Source organism: Caenorhabditis briggsae (genome assembly GCF_000004555.2).
Source record: "Caenorhabditis briggsae complete genome, chrIV, whole genome shotgun sequence".
Taxonomy (NCBI): domain Eukaryota; kingdom Metazoa; phylum Nematoda; class Chromadorea; order Rhabditida; family Rhabditidae; genus Caenorhabditis; species Caenorhabditis briggsae.
Genome location: NC_013487.2, coordinates 6,418,648 through 6,441,505, shown reverse-complemented (window position 1 = coordinate 6,441,505; position 22,858 = coordinate 6,418,648). Strand labels below are relative to the sequence as shown.

The 22,858-nt window shown below is 37.3% G+C and overlaps 5 protein-coding genes across 5 annotated transcripts; 2 read left to right on the top strand and 3 right to left on the bottom strand.

Moving 5' to 3' along the window:
* Positions 1-3,113: 3,113 nt before the first annotated feature.
* On the bottom strand, positions 3,114-4,129 carry CBG19827 (the record flags this gene model as incomplete). Its single annotated transcript, XM_002633759.2, has 4 exons — positions 3,114-3,555; positions 3,604-3,786; positions 3,844-3,929; positions 3,983-4,129. The coding sequence occupies 4 exons, from the start codon at positions 4,127-4,129 to the stop codon at positions 3,114-3,116; spliced, it is 858 nt and encodes a 285-aa protein (XP_002633805.2).
* A 2,486-nt stretch (positions 4,130-6,615) lies between these two features.
* On the bottom strand, positions 6,616-10,505 carry Cbr-glf-1 (the record flags this gene model as incomplete). The annotated part of the gene is made up of 7 exons (XM_002633760.1): positions 6,616-6,816; positions 6,866-6,994; positions 7,093-7,284; positions 8,175-8,336; positions 8,420-8,755; positions 8,865-9,155; positions 10,386-10,505. The coding sequence occupies 7 exons, from the start codon at positions 10,503-10,505 to the stop codon at positions 6,616-6,618; spliced, it is 1,431 nt and encodes a 476-aa protein (XP_002633806.1).
* A 1,459-nt stretch (positions 10,506-11,964) lies between these two features.
* On the top strand, positions 11,965-16,737 carry CBG19829 (the record flags this gene model as incomplete). The annotated part of the gene is made up of 13 exons (XM_045235350.1): positions 11,965-12,061; positions 12,765-12,972; positions 13,032-13,359; positions 13,409-13,571; positions 13,619-13,713; positions 13,761-13,882; positions 14,488-14,704; positions 14,762-14,933; positions 14,983-15,128; positions 15,176-15,267; positions 15,935-16,087; positions 16,130-16,508; positions 16,555-16,737. 13 exons carry the CDS (start codon positions 11,965-11,967, stop codon positions 16,735-16,737), a joined length of 2,355 nt encoding a protein of 784 aa, XP_045096895.1.
* Positions 16,738-19,761: 3,024 nt separating this feature from the next.
* On the top strand, positions 19,762-20,417 carry CBG26404 (the record flags this gene model as incomplete). Its single annotated transcript, XM_045235349.1, has 3 exons — positions 19,762-20,004; positions 20,142-20,291; positions 20,337-20,417. The coding sequence occupies 3 exons, from the start codon at positions 19,762-19,764 to the stop codon at positions 20,415-20,417; spliced, it is 474 nt and encodes a 157-aa protein (XP_045100275.1).
* Positions 20,418-20,888: 471 nt separating this feature from the next.
* CBG19834 lies at positions 20,889-21,826 on the bottom strand (the record flags this gene model as incomplete). The annotated part of the gene is made up of 4 exons (XM_045235348.1): positions 20,889-21,083; positions 21,130-21,241; positions 21,441-21,702; positions 21,745-21,826. 4 exons carry the CDS (start codon positions 21,824-21,826, stop codon positions 20,889-20,891), a joined length of 651 nt encoding a protein of 216 aa, XP_045096896.1.
* Positions 21,827-22,858: the final 1,032 nt, after the last annotated feature.

Below are 22,858 nucleotides of genomic sequence, written 5' to 3'. Positions count from 1 at the left end.
ATTTCAGTTTTCTGAAATTTCAAAAAATCGTTGAAAAATAGAAGCCCACCCTCTAATTGAAGCCCACCCCGAGAAAGAGGTTGAAAAATATAAGCCCATGGGCTTCTATTAGAGGAAATACTGTATCTGGGTTTTCGAATTTCTCAATCTCTGCATTTAGTTTTTTTCGTAGAGAATTTTGAATTTCGAAGTTTTTTGAATTTCCGGTTTTTTTGGGGATTTTTAGGACTGCTGAATTTTTATAATATCTCATTTTCTGAAAAAAAACTTTGTTCTTTGAAAAATCTTTTTAATTGAATTTTGAAGAGAACGAATTCATATGAATTTTTGAAATTTCTTAAATTAATGAACATCTCAATTTCGTATTTTTATTGAATATCCTTTTTCAAGGCTGGAAAAAACATTATTTTCTTTAGGTTTCGACTGCTATGATTTGCCTAATAGCTACAAAAATCTAAAATCTAAAAAAAACCTTTCAATTTTTCCCTTCAATCTCTCAAAATTAGGCTGGCCAAAATGGCGTTTTCTGGCGCCACACGCCGCTTTTAATTTTTGCACTGGCTGCCAGCGCCAGTTTTTTAAAAGATGAATTTTTCAATAGTAAATATTTCATAGAGAAAAGATTTAAAAAAAACGACTGATGATCCGAAACAATGAAATGGAATGAAAAATGATATTTTAGACCTTTGAAAATTTTGATTAAACTTTTGAAATTTATAATTTCAATATCTCCGAACTTCGTAGTTTTTTTAAAACCTGCATTCGGAAGTCCCGGAAATCAAAGTTTACAACTTTAAATTCTAAAAACCTAAACAAATACTTTTGAACTAAACCTCGATCCAGACATAATCACAAAAACTATTGATGGAAGACTAGTGGTAACTTCTCAAATAACAAATTCGTTCTAACATTTTATAATTCCCATTCTCTCCCTTTAAAATCAATTATCTGACTTCTTGTGAAACATACGACCAAACCGTCAACTGCCAAAATGTTTTTCTTGACATTTGGAGCATTTTATCAGTTGACAGTTTTCTGCTATCTTTCATAAGAACTGAGATAATCAAGATTGAAGCTACAGTGATGGGATGGTGAACCAAAAGTGAACCAAAAGGTAAATTCTATTCTCAAAAAGAAAGCGGCGTTTGACGCCGGTTTAAATTTTAAACAGGCAAATATTGCCTGCTTAAAAATTTCGCTGGCTTTTAATGCAAATCACGTTAAATTGAAAGGCCCATAGCTCTGGCACTGGCGGCCAGCAACACCCCTAATCAAAATTCATATTATGAAAACAGGCGTGAAATGCCTGATACAGGCGTGAAATGCCTGAATTGGTATTGGTGACCAATGCCAAAAATAAATATTGGCGTGCCTTGCCAAACCCAAAAATTTCTGGGCGATTGGCGCCAAGAAATGTCAATTTTAACAAGCCTAAATGAAATGAACCTTTCTCCGCATAGCAAAAATCAGAGGCTATCTATTTTGTTTATTTGGCAACCTCTCGAGAAAAACGGTTTTATTCGTATTCTCGTATCAGGTCGTCAATCAGCCCATAGTTAAACCGACCTGACGTATTCGGGAAGTGAAGATCAAGAAGAGAGAAAATCAATAAACAAGATGGTGCACTTTTGAAGAAAACTCCGAAGAGTCAGGGATTTTACAATATGTTCCCGATTATTGTTAAGGATGTTATTATTCATGCTGGTATGCAAAAATCGTAGCTGTGGAAGAGTAACGCCAATGGCCGTAGGTCCCACAACGACAACTACAGCAACCTTGAAATATGTTTATTTTCCGTATTAATTTTTTTGTTTTTCGGTTTTTATTGTCGAGTTTCCTGTTATTTTCCCTATAAAAGTCGAACAATTAAAATTTTTGAGAGTAAAAAGATGACTGAAAACGCAATTGAGTATTTCCGGAAAATAAAACACTTCTAGGTTACGGTAGTTTTTGTTGTGTCATACCTTTCGCCCACGGCCACATACGTCTTATTAGTTTGCATCAAAACCGAATACTTTATGTGGGTTTGATGAAACTGTAATTAGTGGAAAAAAATTTAAGCTAGTTTTTCTGATGTTTTTTCTTGCAATTCTGTGCGTTTTCAGCAAAACTTGCATCTTGTGTCGCATTCATTTAGTTCATAATCGAACATGTCCTGAACAATACCTTCATTCGAAATTCTCTTGTCGTGCGGTTTTTGCTGTTTTGTTCCTTTGTTCCTCTTGGAGAGCCACAAATGCACGTTGTTGAGATTTCGTGTAAAACACGAATAACCGTAATACTACAGTAAAATTAGTGTTGGTCTCGACACAAAAGTTTTGAATTTAACTGCTGAATCGCTAAATACTCTCTCTCTTTGAAGAGTCGGACGAATAACTGCATAGAAGTGCTGCAATGTTTCGACAAGTCAGTTCTTCAGTTTTCGCTTGAAACCTTCGGTTTCCTCAGTCACCTCAAGAGGTTTCTCGCAATTTGTGCATTTTCAGCGAAAATTAAATGGTATTTTCGAGAAATTTTTCTTAAAATTCCCAAATTTTTCCATAAAAAAGGTGGAAGAAGTATTTCAGCATCCCTTCGGCGACATATTCTCTTCCCAGGTCATTGCACCAGTTCCTCGTACACCATTAGTCATCGTTTGTTTTTCAGAATGCTCTTGCATTCATCGTGCTCATGCTCATGTTTTGAACAGCTTCTGAATAATATCCTAATTAGATTTTCACACTTTGTTTTGCTGTTTTTGGTCCTCTCTTGTTCTTTGTTTTCTCTGCAAATAAGGATTTTCGGTCCTCTCATTATTCTGGAAACCTCGCAGCTTTCTAATGGATGATCTCAATGAATCCGTCGATTACTTGTTATTGTATTTAATGTTGTCAACACTGAATCAAGCACCGTAATATGTTGTTCTTTGATCTCATCGCTAGCCTGCAAAACATGATATGCGGTCACGGCTACTAATTGGGACTGGATTTAGAACAAAAATATATGGAATTCTAAATACATAGATTCATGTCATTACACAAGGGGCGCAAATATATAAAAATACATGAGATAGAGAGAAGAACTCGTGAAGGAAGAGGGGGTTAAAATGGTACAAAATAGGAATTGTATAGCAATCAATTACGAATCTTGAACTGCTCGAAGACTCCCTCGAAAGCGGCAATGCTCAAATCCGAATAAACAAACGATGGCAATTTAGTGGGCTTGTCGGCCAGATAGAATTTTCCAGCTGGCAATGGATTCTTCGCAGCACGAACCAAGTTGGCGCCGGCATCGCTGAGAGAAGTGGTGAACGGACGAGCGAGTTTAATGTAGAATTGCTGGCGAGCCGGGAGATTTGACATGATATTAGTGTAGACAGTTCCCGGATGAACACTTGTCGCTGTCACATTTGGAAGATTTGCGAGAGAAATCGAAGAGGAGAGAGTTGCCAGACCGATCTTCGAGATGGCGTACTTTCCGGGACCAGAGACATCGGAAGGAACTAGAGACTTTTGCCAATCCGACACTTTTTGTGGGTTGAAGAAGCGAAGACCAAGGGGAGTGGAATTGTGGAATCTGTAAAGAATTGCAGGCGTTTTTCACAATTATTGATTCTTCACTCACTTGACAAAAATCGAAGTACTGAAAACAAAGTGAAGCGGACGGGACTCATCGTTTCTCGTGTTCATAATCTTATGTGCAATCATATAAGACGAAACGAGATTTGTCATCATCGTCGCTTCACGGTCTTCGCTAGTTCGTCCTGGCTTTGGATTCATGATACCCGCGTTGAGAATACAAACGTCACTGAAAAAAATTAGAAAATCACAGAATTTTTGTACAGAATCGCTTTGAAAAACTTACTATTGCTCTCCGGCGACTTCATTGGCGAACTTGACCACTTCGCTTGCCAGTGACAAGTCGGTTTGAATGAAGCGCGGTGTGTTATTCTGAAAGTTATTGAATTAATCAACCTGAAAAATAAAAGAAATTGTTAACTTACAAACTTCGCCTGACACTGCTCGATGACGTCTTTCGCTTTCTTCGGGTCTCTTCCCGAAATTGTGATTTCGTGTTTCTCGGCGGCGAGCTTCAGAGCTGCTTCTCTTCCGATTCCGTCGGTACCGCCGGTTATCAGGACACGTGGCATTTTGCGACCGGTAGAAGAAGCACGAATCGTGAAGACAGACGCTGCTGTGTTGGCTGTTTTGAACCCTCTGATTGGCTCCGCCCATTTGGTTCGAAGCGCCGCCCATTGTGGGGAATGGAGAAGTGGGAGAAGGAGACGAGAAGAGAATGGAGAGACAGAAGACGTCATTCTGTTAGCCTAAAAATATGGAGAGATGGAATGGAAAATGATAAAAAAGAGCAATTTTTCAAACTGTTGCCGAGAAAATTGCAACGAAAAAGGGTAGATTGACTGTTGCGTTCGAAAATAGCCAGAAGACACTTTAAAACAATAGAAAAAACTCAATTTTATTGCTGCTTTCAAAGAATTTCAATCCTATAGTCGAATTTAAAAAAAGTGGGACCTGAGAATTTGAAAATCGTCGCTTCTTTTTGATCTACGAAAAAGTGCAGCAAAAACGTAATATTTCAGAGTTTCGTCTCGTTCGAGCTACTTTCGCAATTAAGTTCGGTTTTTTGATGAAAAACAGATTCTAAAGATGCTAGCGATCATTTTCCTACCAAGAAATCTAAATTTTGTTCAGAAAATCCCACTAAACTCACAGAAATAAGATTCGTTTACTACCGTAGTGTTTCTGGGGCAAGGCCTCGAAAATTGACCGGGAACCGCCCGCGAAATTTTCCAGGTCCCACTTTTTTAATTCGAAAATAAATTCAAAGAAAAACATTCACAAATCTGAAAATTTGTTTGTCTTCGCCGCCTACCGTATGATTATTTAAAGTCGCATCATCAAATTCGCAGTCGCGTTGCGAGGCCAAACACAAATTAGTTACGTTCCTTTGACAATCATACGGTAGAATCGAAAAAACATCGAAATTGTTCGGAATATTTTGCAGAAACATGCTGATGTTACTCATTTTCGAACACTCAAAGTTTTTCCATCCCGCATGAAACAATTAATGCTCCAATTTAATTCTCATCAAAGTGAAAATCGCATTTTAATTAATGAAGTTGATCTGTTCAAACTAGAAAAAAAGAATGGTTAACAGAGAATGTAGTCGAAAAACGAATCAAAAAACAGTTGGGAGACTTTTATACCAGGTGACATGGGAACAGGCGCGACAAGAGTAATCATTTTGTATTTTTTGTCAGTGTCAATCATAATTTTTGAGCGTCTGTAACGCTTTGTCGAGTCTCAGAAGTTCTTTAGTTTCCCAATGTATTGATTACTGTATTCTTATCACTCGCCAAATTCCTTTACATAGTCATTTAACGTCTTTACCATAAATTTACCTGTCGGGATTAGACAAACTCACTTCACATCTGATCATTTTCGTATCTATACGGAAAAAACGGTTTAAAGTTATGTCCTTTTCTATCCGTTTATTGCAATTTTCCTAGATTCCTAGAAAAAATTGATGATAGAAAAGAACACATGGTTTTGTCCATTTTGTAAGAGTGCGTTTCTATCTTCCCTGCTGGTAAATGGTCTAACTATACTGCACTTTTAAACGAGATCTGTCTGCGTCTCCAGTGGTTCACATACTATTTGGAGGAGTTTTTTTATTACAAAGAGAAACAAATGATGGTGATTATGGAGAAAGTAGGAATGCGGAGAAGGAGTAATGGGGTCTCTAAGATCCTATACACTAGGGGAGAGATATAACTGGAAGTATATATAGATTTGAGACTTGTTGAGGTCCCTGAAAACAAGCAGTATTATTTTGGCGCAGAAAAATCGGAGTTGTGGAAGAGAAACGCCGGTATATAACGTTGCCGAAGTTCTCACAACGACAACTACCGTAACCTAAAAATGTTATTTATTAATTTTTAAAAGTATTTATTTCCTCGATTTTCATCGTTTTTCATTAAGTTTGCTATGTTTCCCCCAAAAAGGCGGAATGAAAATTTAAGAGTGAAAATTTGATTGGAAACGCACGGAAATTGAGATACTAAATCCGAAAAATGAGGTACGGTAGTTGTCGTTGTAGGACCATCGGCCGCGGCCACAAGCGTTTCTCTCCACAACTTCGATTTTTTTTGCATCAGAATACGTCTGATTCATATGCTCTACAATTTACAAACCAAGCAAAAAATTTCTATTGGCAAATCTGAAAAACGGGTTTTTCCAATTGCTCAAGTTCAAGAATACCGGACCTCTAATAGAAAAACCACAAAAAAGTTTTACCAGTTCACAAATGTTTGATATCTTTCACATGAACCAAGATGAATTAGCTCAAACTTGACAATGATTCTATTATAGGTTTTACTGTAGTGAAAAACTAGAGCTAGGCTTTAAGATTTTTTAGAATTTTATTACCAAACACTTTTAACTTTAAAGACTTTGAGACAAGAAAAGAATATTGCACAGTAACACAATCAGAATCGAGCTATTAAAAAGAATCACATTCGAATCAATCACAATTTTTGAGAATTCACAAGAAGCAAGAAAAAAAAACGAAGTTGTTACATAAATTATTAGGTGAATGATAAACACTTTTTCAAGCTCATCCACGTGGAATGGTTGGAACTCCGGTCTTGTAGAGCTTCTCTGGCTCGCCGAGAATGACTCTGTCGATGAACTCCTTTCCTTGGATGAAACAATGATCCTGGTTGGACGACTCGTATTTCCATCCTCCGAAACGTCCACGAGAGTAGATTTGGTGGCGTTCTAGCTCAGTGTGAGCACGGGCCAATTCACGGTCGCGCTGAAAATAAATTGGGTCAGTTTCAGATGGAAATTTAATGAAAACTCACATTTGGTGTTGGAATTGGATAACCGTATGGCAAAGTGATGGAGTAGACGGACTCAATAGCCTCACGAGTGATCATGTCCTTGATGACAAGTCCATCAAGAGTCTTCTTGACCATCTCTTCCTCGGTGATCTAAAAATTACTGTTTCAGTAAAATATTAAAGTTCTAAACAGTTAACGTTTTGGTAGTATTCAGATAGTAGTCTATGCATGAAAAATTTCAAACTCACTGGATCATCAATTGGACGAGCGCACTCGCACATGACGGACCAGTACTTGTCGCTGTCTGGAGTGACCTCTCCGTATCTGCTGAGGATGGTGACACGGAAGAATGGAACCTCACGATCTGGGAAATAGAGCCAGGTGAACTTCTCGAGGAACGAGGTCATTGGCTTCTTGAGACCGACTCCGACGATGAACACCTGAATTAAGGAAGATGAGAATTCAGAAGGAAAAGTTTATAATTCTGGAGATTCGTAAGAAATGAATTATTTTAAAGACTAACGGTCCAGAACGCTTGAGAGAAGAACTCAAAAAATCTAGCAACTGAAAAAATTTACAAGATGTTCGCTTCCCGGTATACCGAAAAACATGTAATAGAAGAACCTCCTAACTTTTTACTTTGAGTCAACTCATCTCGGTTCCTGTAAAGTTATAAAAAGTTGTCAACTGATAAATTGTTCATCATGATATCAAATACATGTTATCAGTTGACAGATTTTTGACAACTCTCATAGGAGCGGAGATAACTGAGCTCAAACTTGACACTGTGGTGTCTTTCTAATACAGGCTTCACGGTATTCCAGAAAAATCGAAAGTTCTAGCTACAGACAAGTTACGAAAATTGACACCATAAAAATTTACCGTTCCTTCCACAAGTCTTAAATGATTTTAAACAAAATTCTTGAATTTATGTTTTGCTTCAAACGCCCATTGTTATAAATCGCGCTCCGGCACGGGGGACCGATGAGATATATAAAAGCGGCATTATATCAACGCGCAGGGTGAACACTAATCACTGTACATTATCATGTCAGAATGTTAACCGTAACTCCAAAAAAAAATTTTAAAAATCTCATGTTTCTCCTCCTTTAACAACTATCGATCCAGAAAGTTTTGGAGTAGATCTCAAACATTCGATTAATCTAAACATCTACAGGATGTTCGCTACCCATTGGACTCCAGCTAAATTAAAAATTCTAGCTATGAACAAAAATGGAGACTCCAGAATTGTACTGTTTCCTCTACAATAGTTAAATGTTTGGAAACGAAGCCCTTTAATTGACATCTGCATGTCGAATATAAAACTAACCTTGTTGTGAACAATATCCAATGGAGCAGTGATTTGTGTGTTGTTAACCAACTGATCGATTGGAGCAGTGTTGAGAAGAACATCATACGATATCTTGGTTGGCTCAGTCTTTCCAGTCTCCAAAACCTCAACAGTCTTCTCCTTGTGGTTCACTCCGGTGACCTGAAAATTTTTTTTCGGTTTCAGAGAATTATTAATATGATTTGCATCAACATGATAATGCTATGTCCCGTGTAATTCCTCACCTTGTTATTGAACTTGAACCACTCGTTTGGCAGCTTCTTGGCCATCGAGTTCCAAACGTTTCCGGTTCCTCCGTACTTGGGGAAAGTGAAGTAGGAGTTTGGTCCCCATCCGAAGTCGGCGTTGGCCAACTCGGCTTGATCCATGGAGCACAACTCCTCGAGCTTCTCCTGTGGAAGCTTGGCAACACGAGTTCCAACCCAGTTTGGAGACATTTTGAGTGGCTCAACAGTCCAAACCTTCTTGGTGTATGGCTTGAAGAAAGTGTTGAGAATGGTTGGTCCAAAGTGTTGGAGAACCCACTCCTCGAAGTTATCTGGAGTCGTTCCATCTTGAGGCTGAAAATTTGATTTATTCAAAATGTTCTGTTAGGTAAGGTTATTTCTTTTTGCAAAAATCGAGAATCCGATTTTCCCGATTTTTTGTTTCACTTTCACTTTCACTTACATTCTCATATCTCTCCTTCAAATCAGCAAGACACCGATTCTTGACCTCATCCGGGAACAAAGGAACGGCGAATTGAGCTGGATATGGAACCAAATGGATTCCCTTCTTATCGTACAAGTAGTTCATGTCAACCATGCAGTTTCGGGCCAACTTGTTCCAGTCATCAACAGCCCATTGAGTGGCCTTCTCGTAGTATGGGAAGTTATGGTTGAAAGTGATATGGCCTCCCATATCCCAGAGGAATCCCTTGGCATCGGTGACGGTGCACGACAGTCCTCCGGCGATTTCTTCCTGGAATTCAGACGATTTGTAAATTTACGGAATAGTATTGAAAATATAAGAATCCGAAACTTGACTATAGATACAGTAGTCCAAGTTACCATATTCCATTAAAGCAAAGGCCCAACTTTGAGCTCAATTATCACGATTCATGTGAAAGAAATCACAAATTTGAGCACTGATAAATTAGTCATCATAGTATCACCAACAATTGTCAAATTTTTGATACCTTTGATACACTCGCAAAAATTGAGATAATTGAGCTCAAAATTGACAGTTGGCAATGTTTTTATCGAAAGCAGCAAGAAACTCAAATATTCATACTGATGTTCTGATAGTGAAACAGCAAATAGAGTGTAAGTCTAGTAAATGAACAAATGGTTCCCGGGTTTCTCCGAAATTCGTCACTAAGAAAAACTCAAAATGTTGTGCAGAGAACACTGTCGAGGGATATTTTACCGTACGTCTGTGACTCTACCCATAGTTCTACTATGATTAAATACAATATCTACTGTAGTGTACCGTAACAGTAGTTTTAAAGCTACCGTTAACACTGATAGAATGCCTCCAAAGCGTCATCTTTGAGCACCACCGTAAAACCGTAAAACCGTAAAACGTATACCGTAAAACCTCTAATAGAACGACACCCGGATCGTCCACTTTGAGCCTATATATCTCATTTTCTGCAAAAGATATCAAAAAGTGGTAAACTAGTAAAATGTTGCTGATATCCTGATAAACATTTTACTAGTTAACCACTTTTTGATACCTTTCAAAAGAAGTGAGATATATAGGCTCAAAGTGGACGTTCCGGGTGTCGTTCTATTAAGGTTTTACGGTATCTCATTTTTGCCAGAGATATCAAAAAATGGCCAATTGTCGAAATGTTTATCATAATGTCGCCAATATTTTATTAGTTGGCAGATTTTTGATATGTCTCATATGAACTGAGATAGCTGAGCTCAAAGTGCACGTATAAAGTAGGCTCTCTATCAGAGCAAATACGGTCTACCGTAGTCTACCGGAATAGTAGTTTGAAGGCTATCTGAAACTCATGATTTAGTAATAGAGCGAAAAATAATATAAACACCATTCTCTGTGGTTTCACAGAGTTTTGTAGTGCTGAAATTTTTCCTAGGGCACTTCTAAAGAAAACTCGGCAAACAATCAACTGCGTTAACAATTTCTAGAAGCAAACTTTAAATATGTTCACAATTTGAAACATAAGTCCTTCGAACTAACCTGCTCGAGGAGCACGATCTCAGCATCCTTGGCAGCCTCATTTCCCTCGTTCTTGAGCTCATTGAGACGATAAGCAGCTCCGAGAGCCGTTGGCGCCGCACCAATACACACGATCTTCATCCTATAAGAATTTTCTGAGCAAAAAAACCTGGGGATAATAGCCTCATAAATTACTGAAAACGAATTAAAAGAGAAGCAAGAAAAGGATCTTGTTCATAAAACAAATGAAGAAAGCGAAAAGAGAAAATGGAATCGAAAACGGGAGAGAAATGGATTTTGACCTAGATCCTGAAGTCGAGAGATCGCATTGATAAGGGGCAAAATATCGGATCGGTGAGAGTGAGAATTCAATGTGTGTATGTTATTCTCAAAAGGAGGGATAATGGGCGGAGCCTATTTTGAGAAGGAGAAGACCGTAGAACCTGTCCTTTTGTACTCTTCACAGACTTCTTCACTACGAAAATCTTTCTTCCCACCGCTCTTTTCCGACCGCCCTCCGGTTTTCACTTTCATTCTGTTGTGGATGAACATCAAGTGTAGATTTTTCTTCAAAGGACAAAAACTCTAGGATTCAGATCAAAAAGAGGATCCGTGCCAGCTTTTTAGATTACAATCTTTTCTCCTTGTTCTACCCCGGACGGACGCGGAAGTTTCCGAAATTTGGAACGGGATTTTTGGAGTGTGGCGATTCAAGATTTCCAGACGAGATATCCAGTGTTCGATCCATTTTTTTTCTGGCGTTTCTGTGTGGATCTGATGTTGACGTCATCCGGAGAATAATTCGAAATATTTGAGGAGAGAAGATCTCAGGCTGGGAAAATATAACGGATTTTTGAGAAAAAAACACCAAGGTCCTAGAGAAACATCATAGTGAGAGAAAAAGTGCTCCAGTTTTCTAAAACGTTTACCGTAATACCTATAATAGAAGAGCCCTCCACTTTGAACCGATTTGTCTGGGTTCTTGTAAGAGGTATCGAAAAGTGGATAACTAGAAAAAATGCTTATTACAATGTCAAAAAAATTGTCTGTTAATGTTTTTCGATATCTTTCACAACAAATGAGAATATTTGCTTGAAAGTTCGGATGAGAAGTTACCTCGTTAAGAATGAGAATGCTGTAACATCTGTATTAAAAGTGCGCCTGAAATTGAAGAGTCTCCTCTAATAGAAATGCCCTTTGCTAAATTACTATGGCGGCTAAATTTTGAGGCCGAGAAAGTGAAAGTTCTATTTTCAAATTTTTTTTGACTTGATGTTATTTTCCAGTGGGAATCGAGAGTAAGTAATACAATATTACTAAAAAACGGTGTCCATCTAATATAAGTACTCTCCTCAACGACCCCACGGAAAATACAAATGCACCGTCTAATTGAGGTGCATTTTAGAGAAACCCCTAAAAATAGAAGGGTCAGTCCTTCGAATAGAGGTTTTATGGTATTTTCAGCAAGGTAGCCCATGAACACAATGGTCCATTGGTTTTGGAAAATCGATCTGCTGGAAGAGCGTCGGAAAGTTCAGTCTAACAGTTTGACATTGAGAAACAGGTCAAAAAAGTGGTTAATCGAGAACAGCTTTCAGGCATGCTGCCCAACCACTACCATGTAGTTCAGTCGGTAGCACTGCCAATATTTGGTCCACAAGTTCCACTTCTATCAACAGAACTTTTGTTTCCATTCGGTTAACTATCATACTTTCTTATATTATGCTTGTCTGAGAAAAAAAGGTTAGAGAGTATTTTTGCAGTCTGAATACGGTAGCGTTATCGAAGCGGAGAGCCTAAATAGCACTCAAACGGTGGAGACGCAGACACTTTTTCTCTGCGTCTCAACCTTTTTTTTTCTCAGACAAGCATAATACTTCCAAGAAATTGAAACCTTTCCGAAACAGAAAATTTTGTTCCGTTTCGTTTCCTCTACTTTTATTCCTACAACTCTTTCCAATTATTGCTACAACAATAGATTGTTTTGTATTCTTGTGATTCTGATCTTCTGTTTCTTTCATCAAGAATCGTATGAAATCAAGAAGTTCCTTAAACAGTTTCACAAGGTAGAGATCAAGATTTTTATCTGACTTTTTTTGACTTTTTTACGAAACATCCGCTCTGTTCGAAAAACAGGATCTAGAAGTTCTGCAAATTGTTTGTCACCATATTTTATCAATATTTGGAAAAAGGGAAGAAATTATCAGCTGCGTTCCTCCCCTGATAACGTTTTTTAATTTGAAACATTCACAATTCTTCAGCTATGCCATTTCTATTCTTATTCACCCGAACCCAGACTGCCAAAAGCAAACATTTCAACCAAAAATCACAAAAATCAAAATCAAAACCAAAAACTTTTCTGTAACATTTTCAGTTAGCCATAATAATACTTTTCTTCAGAATCTTCATTTAATTCATCGTGTACTCCTGCAACTCCATCAACATATCTATTTGCATATTCCAATGATTTGGATCCAGAAATAGTTTTAGATTCTCTAGATACTGTATCTTCGAAGTTGGACTTTTTTCAAACAAAATATGTAACATTTGCGAATGTCCGTTTTGACAAGAGGGGAGGTGAAGAAATTTCGTATCACTCTGATATCAAGTAGGTTATTTTATTTTGAGAGTGTGAAATCAAATTTCAGAAAAAAACAACAATTTCAGCAATTTCACCGATTCGGTTAAAAACCAGTTGCCAAACTCAACGATTGGATTTTTGAATCAAACAACTGGAAGTGACATTTTGAATGTTATTCAGAAGTTTTTGGAGAATGATCGGTGTGGATCAACAATACTCGTTCTACTTGGAAGGAATCCTGATGATAGAAATGATGTCTCAAGAATTATTGATCAGCTACAGAAACAACGAGTTTTTGTAAGAACCGTTGTGTTTGAGAGCCCTCTGGGAGGTCAAAACTCGTCAGTGATGTACAACTTTTCATCAGAGACAAATGGCATTTGTGTTTTTTCTTATCAGAATGAATTTGATGATGTGAGGCGAGATGAACATGGTTGCTTGATAATTCCTTCTGAATTTTCAGGCCGTTGACTTTTGTACTAATGGAATTCAAAATGAGTATCTCCTTTATGCCTACAATCCATTTGTTTCTGGACAAGGCTCCCTTCAACTTCCACCTTTGCATACTCCCAGTTACTTTTACCAAAAAATACCTGTTGCTGTAGAAATCACTGTACAAGATCATGGTAACCGACATAACAAAATCAATGACGGTTTCTAAAAAATATTCCAGGAGTACCTTATGATTTCCGGGCACTAAACCTGACCGTCACTGCCACCAATGGAGAAGTTCTTACCATTATCGTTGATCGTGCCCGATTCGTTCAAGTGAGCTTTCTCTCAATTATCCTCCATACTTCAGCAGAATTTTTCAGTTTAATGGTTACTTTGACGAAATATTGGGTTTGGGAAGGGATCAGGATTTCGAGCTGGCTTTGGACTACAACTATTCGTCGACCAATATGGAAGCGTTGGAAATCAGAATGTCTGTGAATCAGTAAGTTGGACTTAAGAAATTTACAAGAGTAATAACTTTTTCAGACCAATTTCCACCTGGCCTCCTTACACTTAATTCAACTGAACATGGAAGTTGGAGATTGTGAAATGAATAAATCATTTGATCTACTAAATTCAGTCTAAATTATTAAATCTACTAAATTCAGAACCACTTGAAATGAAGCCATACAATTTCAAACTTAAATTTTCTAGGTCACAACTTTTCGGCCTAGAAATGACTTAACATTCATCCGATGTGTTTTATGGGTAATTTACCATGGTGGCCTAAAATATTCAACTTTCAAAAATTAGGTCACCACGTTAAAATGAACTAGAAAACACCCCAGGTGCAAGTTACACCAGTTCAGGACCATCAATCACGGTGGCCTAGAAAAATAATGCTGAGAAAGTTAGGTCATGTCGTCATGTTAACAAATCAAACTCGATTCAATGATGAATTATCGTAACGTGATCTCAAAAATTATTTTTATTTTTAAAAAATTGGTATCACCACCTTGCTACTTATTTTCGATTCAACCCAGATAAATCTAATTTTCTTCAAAAATATGAGACGTATGTTCAAAACAGTTGAGGGAAAAAATTGAGAATTCCAGATAATAATTGTAAAATAAATCTCTTCATAACCGTTTTCTTGTTATTCTCACACTCGGAAGTTTTTTCTGCAAAACCAGGAAAGGTCACCTCCCAATCTAAACTAACTACTGAGCTCCTCACAACCACAACTTTTGTTCCAACAACGGAAGTTTTACAAGTTAGGAGATATCAACAATTAGATTTTGTCGACGGATTGAAGTCTTGCAAGGTTTTATTGTTTTTTGTCTGAAGTTTTTTCCTGAAATTTAAAAAAAAACTGCTTCAGAATATTTCTTCAAATCATGCTTGCAAGAATCTATGTGAGATTTTCGAAAAAGCACATCAGAAGTCGTCAAGTGTTCCAAACAACACTTCTTATTGGATCGCGGGTAGCATTATGGCAATTCTCACTCTCACTTCCATAGTTTTGTGTTTCAAAACTTGTGAATTAAAGCAAGGTTGTCTTATATGTATTTTCGATTTCTTCTTCAAACACAAACTTTTCAGATCACTCGGAAGAAATGGATTTGAGTGGTCTGAATCGAAAAGAACAGCTTAAACAAATCCTGCTTGCCCAACCGGATCCAGATGCCGATCCTTCGAAGTTCAAAAAGCAGGGAGGAGTGGTTATTGCCACGGATTTCGATCACGCGGTAATTGGAACTTTCGGTCGAATTTTAGGTCAAATGATAATTTTCAGTTCAAGAAAAAGTGTCGAGATAAGAAGGATGTCGAGTTGGGAGAAGTGGAGTATGATGAAGCAGACAATGAGCAATACGATTTCGGAGAAGAGTATGATCAATTTGAGACAATGAGAACGGATCAGTCAAAAATGAGATCGAATTCCAAATCGAAATCAAAGTCAAAATCGGAATCGAAATCTCTTGGAAAATAATTATTATCATAATAAATTAGTTTTTTAAATATTTTTTGTGGTCGTTTCTTTATAACGAATTTTCAATAAATTGTTCGAGATTGTTTCTCGAAAAGGCCTCTGCAGTTGATGGTCTAGAAATGATCTAACATGTACCTGACGTATTTTCTAGGCCATCGAGCATGTTGGCCTGATTTTTCATGTTGAGTTTCCTAGGCCACCAATGGCTTCTGTTACATGACCTGAAAACGATTTGATATTCACCTGGAGTGTTTTTAGGTCATTTTAGCAAAGCGACATAAATTTCGCGAGTGGAACTCTCTAGGCCACCACAATAAATCACCAACTTTTATGGTTTCAACGTTCGAATTTCGGTAGAAAAATTTTTCGAAATTTTAAAAAATTAATCTTCCCGCCAAAATCCGTGTCAAAATCCATGCTCCAGTCAACTGACCGTACTCTCTCTAGTGTGACCATGTGACCCTAAAACCACTTTCTGCTATTATCGAAGCGATCTTCTCTTTAATCTTTGTTTAAAACTATTTAAAGATGATGCCATGTGGGTTTTCTTCAGAGTTTTGTCAGAATCTGGAATAAGAAACTTTCAGATGCTTTCCGCTTGTTTTTCATAGTGTCCATAACACTTGCTACGGAATATTTGTATACAGAGGATTCGGAGAAGAAGAAAATCAAAAAGAAAGTGGAGAAGAAGGACTCATCGGATCAGATTAGCATAGAGTAAGATTTCTAGGGTAACAAATTCTTAAGGAAGGTTTTCAGTCGAACCCTGTTCATAGTTTGGATTGTCGCCACAGCTGCTCTATCCATATTATTCATCATAGTTTTTATAATTTGTTTTTGTGATCGTAAGAGGTATAAGGAAAAGATTGGTCATTTGGAGACAAGCATTTCAACAATGGAATCTAATCCTATAATAATTCACACGGCAGCTTCTAGTGGAATGGTTGTGATGAAAAATGAGAAGCCCGGAACAGCAGCTGCGATTGTTTCAAAGCCAAAACCAGAAAGTAAAATAGAATCCGTTGATGAGGAAGAGCAGATCAAAAAGAAAACGACAAGAAAGTCAAAGAAAAAAGCAAAGAAGACTAGGAAAACAGAATCCGTGGAGACCACACAGGAAGGAGAACAATCTGCGATGGTAAGATTTTGAAAAAAAACTAGGAATATCACAATGGGATTTTCAGAAGTCAGTGGTAATGGCAACTGGAAAAGAGAAGACGAGAACTGCGAAGACTGCAACAGGTGGGACGGGAACCAAAGAGGAGCCTAGTGATGGAGACAACTATCCCATACCACAACTATCGACGGGAACAGATGGATCATGTGGGACTGCTGAGTTACAACTTGCTTCGAGAAAAGCTTTTTAATTTTTTTTTTTTGATTATAGAATGAATTTTCGATACTGTAACATTTTGTGTACCGTAGAACTTGAAAAACAGACGAGGTTCCTCTAACTTCGATTCAATTTATCTCGGTTCCTGTGAGATATCGAAAAATTGTCCACCAATGAAAGTTCAAAGCGAAAAACAATTTTTCAGCTAACGTAAAACCGGTTTATAGAAGAGTCCGTTCAATAGAAGGGCTACTCTAGTAAAAGGGCCCTCCGAGACGAGCTAGGAAAAATAAAAGGACCCTTAGGAGGTACAAGAAATAATTTTAAAGACTCTGGCTTCAGTTTATCTCACAGCGAATTGCTGATTTTTATTCGCTCTGAATAAGAAAAAATCACAGCAAATTGTTAGTTTGCTTCCCTCTGAATTATTGCATGATAACAATGTTCGTTTTCTATTTAAAAAAAAAAAAAAAAAAAAATAATAATAATAATAATAATAATAATTTGTCGTTGAAACGGCAAAAATGTGTCACCCGGTCCCCGAGAAAACTTATCGAAAAACTTTTTGACAAGTCAGTTCCAGGACTCTGACCGTACCATTTTCAACATGACAACTTTTCAAAGAGCTTTCAGAATTTCCATCATTGAATAATTTAAAATGAATGGTGAGTTTTTTTCTACAGTTATATAGATATCTCGGAGTTTTCAGATTCATTGCACTCGTTGCTAATCATATTATTTATAACAACAATCTCTGCTGCTGATAACTCAACCACTCCAGAAAATTTCTCAGCGACAGATGCTACTTCGTCAACTACAGATTCCTTAGAAACCTCTCCAATCTCCAGTACTACTTATCCCCCATGTTTGATACCAATAGAGAATCGGATTTACCGTAAAATCTGTATTGATATTGCGCCTCTATTTGAATTGCCCCTCTAATAGACTTGCACCCTTTGAGGGCACTTGAAAAATAGACTTGCAGCCTTTAATTGAATTGCCCCCGTAATACAATTGCATCTCCAGCAGAATTGCGGCTCCGCCGAGAGTACTGTGCAATTTTTAGTCTGTGACACCGTGACGAACAATTGCACAGTTGTTTTTCGAATTTCTTTTTTTTTAAACTACCTACTTAATTTCTGATTTATTTTTATTTTTCTTTGTTTTTTTAACAATATTTTCCATTTATTGAAGCGAGCAACACGAGCAATGAGTTCTGAAGAAGTCCTCGAAGACGTGGAAAACGTAGAAGACGTGGAAGACGTGGAAAACGTGGAAGACGTGGAAGACGTGGAAAACGTGGAAGACGTGGAAGACGTTGAAAAAGTTGGTGGAAACTCTAGAAAGAGAAAGCGTGGAGCCCACCCCTTGGATTACAAGCTTACGGTGGTGAAATGGGCAGAATCAAAAAATAACACGGAAGCAGCTAAGAAATTTGGAGTTTCAAGACAAAATGTGCAACAATGGAGAGCTCAGAAAGAAAAAATAATAGCAACAATCGCTGAAAATGGAAAAAAGAAAAAACGGCTTGATGGCGCAGGGCGTAAAGTGAATGATAAAGATTTTGATACTAAACTTGCGGAATGGGTCCGAGAGCAAAGAGAAAAAAAGCTTCGTATTACTCGTATTGGAATCCAGAATCGCGCCAAGTCTATTTCAAATAGTGATATGAAGGTTTGAAAACAGATTACCTACTTGAGATTAAACATTAAATGTTGCAGTTCTCGAATGGATGGCTGGTTTCTTTTTTGAAGCGGCATGGATTTTCGAGTAGACGTGCTACAACAGTCTGTCAAAAACCGCCAGAGTTTTATGTGGAGAAAATTATTGACTTTCTCCTTTATGTGGAACGATTAATTACCATGAATAATTATGACAAAATTTTCGCATGTGATGAGACGGCGGTTTATCTGGATTGTTCGAATAGTTTGACTGTAGCGGATCGAGGATCTAAACAAGTCAGCACACTCAAAAATAACAAGCTAAACGTTTCAATTTCAGGTTTCAGTGAAAACCACGGGACACGAGAAATTGCATGTTACAGTAATGCTGTGCGCTCGATCAGACGGTTTTAAGTGCAAACCTTTTGTACTTCTTCCAAGAAAAAGACCAGTGCAAAGTATTGAGGAAACATTTAGAAAAACTTTGCAGTTGGTTTGGTGTGACAGAACATTTTTCAACGATGAAATCACAAAAACTTTTCTTGAAAAAGTTCTCGGTCACTCAATGTTCGGAAAAAGGTTGTTAGTATGGGACTCTTACCACATCAGTACAGACAATAAAAAAGTATTGAAACAACTGAGACTAGACACTGCGGTGATTCCTGGAGGATGCACAAAATTCTTACAAGTGAGTAGATTTTATTGAAACTGACCCGATTTTTCAGGCTCCAGATGTATATTGGAACGCAATGTTTAAATCTTTCATCAGAAAAGAGTACGAAGATTGGATGGTTCATGGAACGAAATCGTTCACCCCGGCGGGAAATATGCGTGCTCCCAGTATGGAAGTTTATTTGAAATGGATTCAATTGGCGTGGGAAAATATCCCGAAGGAATACATTGTAAGATCATTCAAAGGATGCGGATTAAAAAATGGAAGAAATGGCGAAGATGATGAGGCAATTCATTGTTTCAAGAAAGATGGAGAAATTCCAGAAGGCGTACAGTTATTGAAGACAAGACGAGCAGAACGAGAAATGGAAGAAATTCAGGAGATTTTGGGAGATATTGAAATTGAGGAAGACGATGGAGAAATGAACCATGCCGAGGAAGAAGACAATAACTATGACAGTGACGCCTCAATTTTTTGAATATTTTCCTTTTGTTGTGTTCAATTTGTTACTTTTTTGTTGATTTTCATAATAAAACTTTTTTTTTCAAAATTTTCGTAGTTTGAAAAATAGAATTGCAGCCTCTATTTGAATTGCCCCTCTAATAGAGTTGCACCCCTTGAGGTGACTTGAACAATAGACTTGCATGCAATATCAATACAGATTTTACGGTATATGGAGTAAGAATTCAAGACTTTTTGTCTTACTAATACTGATCGTTTTCAGATGGATCACCTTTTACACTCTACTCCTTTTAATTTTTGCACTGTCTTTTCTTGTGTCATATTTCTGATTGTTTGGATTCGAGACACTGAAAAATTGAAGAAAAATGTGAAAGAGTTGGAAAAGAAGATTCAGGATATGGAGCTGTATGGGGTTATAAAACCACAGAAAAATCCTCCTAAACGAGTTCAATTACCGAAGAGATCTGATAAAAAAGAATCGAAGATTGTGAAAGTTGTGAATGAGGTAAAATCGGAGGAAAAGACGGATACACCCAAAAAGAAGAAAACAACGAAAAGAAGTGCGAAGAAGAAGAAGGAGCAGAAGAAGAACGAGGTTGATCGGAACATTTTTTTTCAGAAATCAAGGAATTCATTTTACAGACCCAAACTCCGCTAAGCGTAACAGACGATTCATCCGTAACTTGTTCGAAGGATTCAACAGATACTAGAACAACTGAAGCTACAACAGAAGAAAGTAAAACTCAACTGGGGAGTAAGACGGAAACTTCAGTTACTGGAACAGTCGTCGAGGTGAGGATGATACAGTAGGAAATCTAATTTTAAAAGATTTTCCAGGCTGACAAAACACAAGAGAAAAGTCCAATAGATTCGATTGCAACTGCTGAAGTGAATATTCTTTCTCGGAAGGTGTATTGAGTATTCTTTATTGGTTGATAATAATAAAGAGATGTGTAATAATTTATTTGTAGAAAAAAATTCAATTTACAGTAAATCCTCTGTGAGCTTCTATTTTACGATATTTTGCTGGATGTGTGATTTCATTCATTCCACTCTTTTTGAGAGATTAGAAAGAAGGCTTCCAATTCGGTCGGTCCAACGCCGGCGACCGCCGACCGAGCTGTACGAATTCGTGAATTTGCGCGTCGACATACCAGAGAATGTTTACGTAATGCTGCAAACGCAAAAACTCTCTAGCATGAGGGAATGCTAATTCAGAAATTCGGTCAGCTCGGTCGGATGTCGGTCGGCTGGGTCTGCGATCATCCGGTCGGCTAAACTTCCGGCCGTATGCAAAGCGAAAAAAATGAAACGGACGAAAATAGGCATATTTCTAAAACCTATTGATAAAACCTGAACTGAAAAGCTTCAGGTTTTACAGTATATCAGTTATCTCATTTTGATTGAAACCACTGAAATTTTCGCCGATATCTCTGACTGGTCCTTTACACTTCTGCCACACGCAAATTTTCGAATCCTTTTTGTCAAATCTCGATTGAACAAAATTATTGTGAATGGACTGATAAAAGATAAGAAACCATTGGCGAGCGGGAAAAAATCACGAACGTACACCATCATTTCGGTCTGGAATTTGTGTTCTAGTTGAACATCAACACCCGAAGAAACTAACATTTCCAGTTTTTGCATACAGATTTGCAAATATCATGAAACAGAGAAGAACGAGTTGTGCCCCGAATGGGAGGGATACTTGAAAAGTCAGACGAAGTTCTCGTTGGAGAGGTCTGAAAATGGAAAATTAAGTTAAAAAACGAAAATCTGGAATTTCGATTACTTCGAAAAATAACTGCTTTTTGTTCGGATATATTTTATGATGAGACAGTTTGATATAGCGCAAATAAAACAGGAAATGGAAAGAAAAGAAATGCAGACTATTGTGCTTTTCTGAAAATTCTTCTATTTTAAAAATTTCCTGCTAAATACCTTACCAAAGTTGTTTCAGACTTCACTATATTTTTCAAATTTTCAACACTATCAAACTGAACAGTCGAGTCCGAATAGAAAATGGAATCAAAAACCATAGCGGGAATCCAGTAGATAAGAATGATCTTCCAAAATTTTAATTTCTGAATAAAAATCGATAAACTGGAGAAGGATTTGACGATAACAAGATATCGATGGAAGGTAAGAAGAGCGACTCCGGAGCTTCGAATTATGATAAACCAGAAGAAACAGTTGTAGAAAACTGAAAGTGGAGATTTCCTACAGAAGTTTAAAAACAACTCACAGGGAGCTAGAAATGCTTGTTTTCCAAAAATAAAATCTGGAATCAAAACGTAGGATACCTTCTGAAAAGCGTAAAATCCCATGGCTATGACATCAGCAATGCTCTAAAAAATAATTTTGCTATGAAAATCGATGACCCAATAACTGACATGCTATAGTAGTAAAAAATAGAAAGTTGTCTTGAATGCATTTTCAGAATTTCTTAATTTCAGAAGACATATAAGAATAAGAAAATAGATGGGCATAATTACAGCGAACAATCCAAAGTATACAGCATGTGTCCAATTAAAATGACCCTTGATTGACACCATCTGAAGAAGTTATACTTTTAACAAGGGAGTTACTTGAGGGAGCGGGTTTAACTTTTTTGAAAGTTTGGGAGCAAATAGAAGAGCTTATGAGGATTCCAAATCTGTTTAAAAAAATCAGCAAAATGCTCACGTGAGCTGAGTTATGACCTAGAAAAGTTTCCCTATGATTAAGCAATTTCTCGTGAGATTTTTTTCACGGAATAGTGTATTTCTTTTAAAACAATAGATTTCAATCAGCAGTGTGGTAAAGTGGTAAAATGGCAAGTTCAGAGGAGGAAGGTTGTAGGTTCGATTCTCCCGATCCCAAAAATTTTGCAAATTTTTTTTTTGTTTTATTTTAAGCTGCCATAACTGGCTCTGGAATAAAATTTACGCAATTTAACATGTTTTTCGGGAGTTTCTCATTATGAATAGGCATTTTCAAGAATAAAAACAGACATTTAATTTTTGAAGAAATTCACAAATGGTTCATCGAAGATTTTTCAAAATTTTTTTTCAAAATTTTTTTGTTTTTTTATTGAAAAAACAGTTGAGGATTCTGAACACATCGGTGGCATTCGATGACAAACTGCTGGAAACATATGTTCTTGGCACAATACGCGCATTTGACCATTGGCAATGTTTTGCACCCACATAATTGGCACTTTCCATAAACTTTCCGGTCGAAGCAATATTGAATTGGCCTGTCACATTTCGGAGTGCAACTGTCCACATAACCGCCAGAATACCAGGCATACTGTCTCCATTCTTGGAAGATGGGAGAGCACATCTGCCAATATGCTTGGCTCAGCATTCACAATCGAA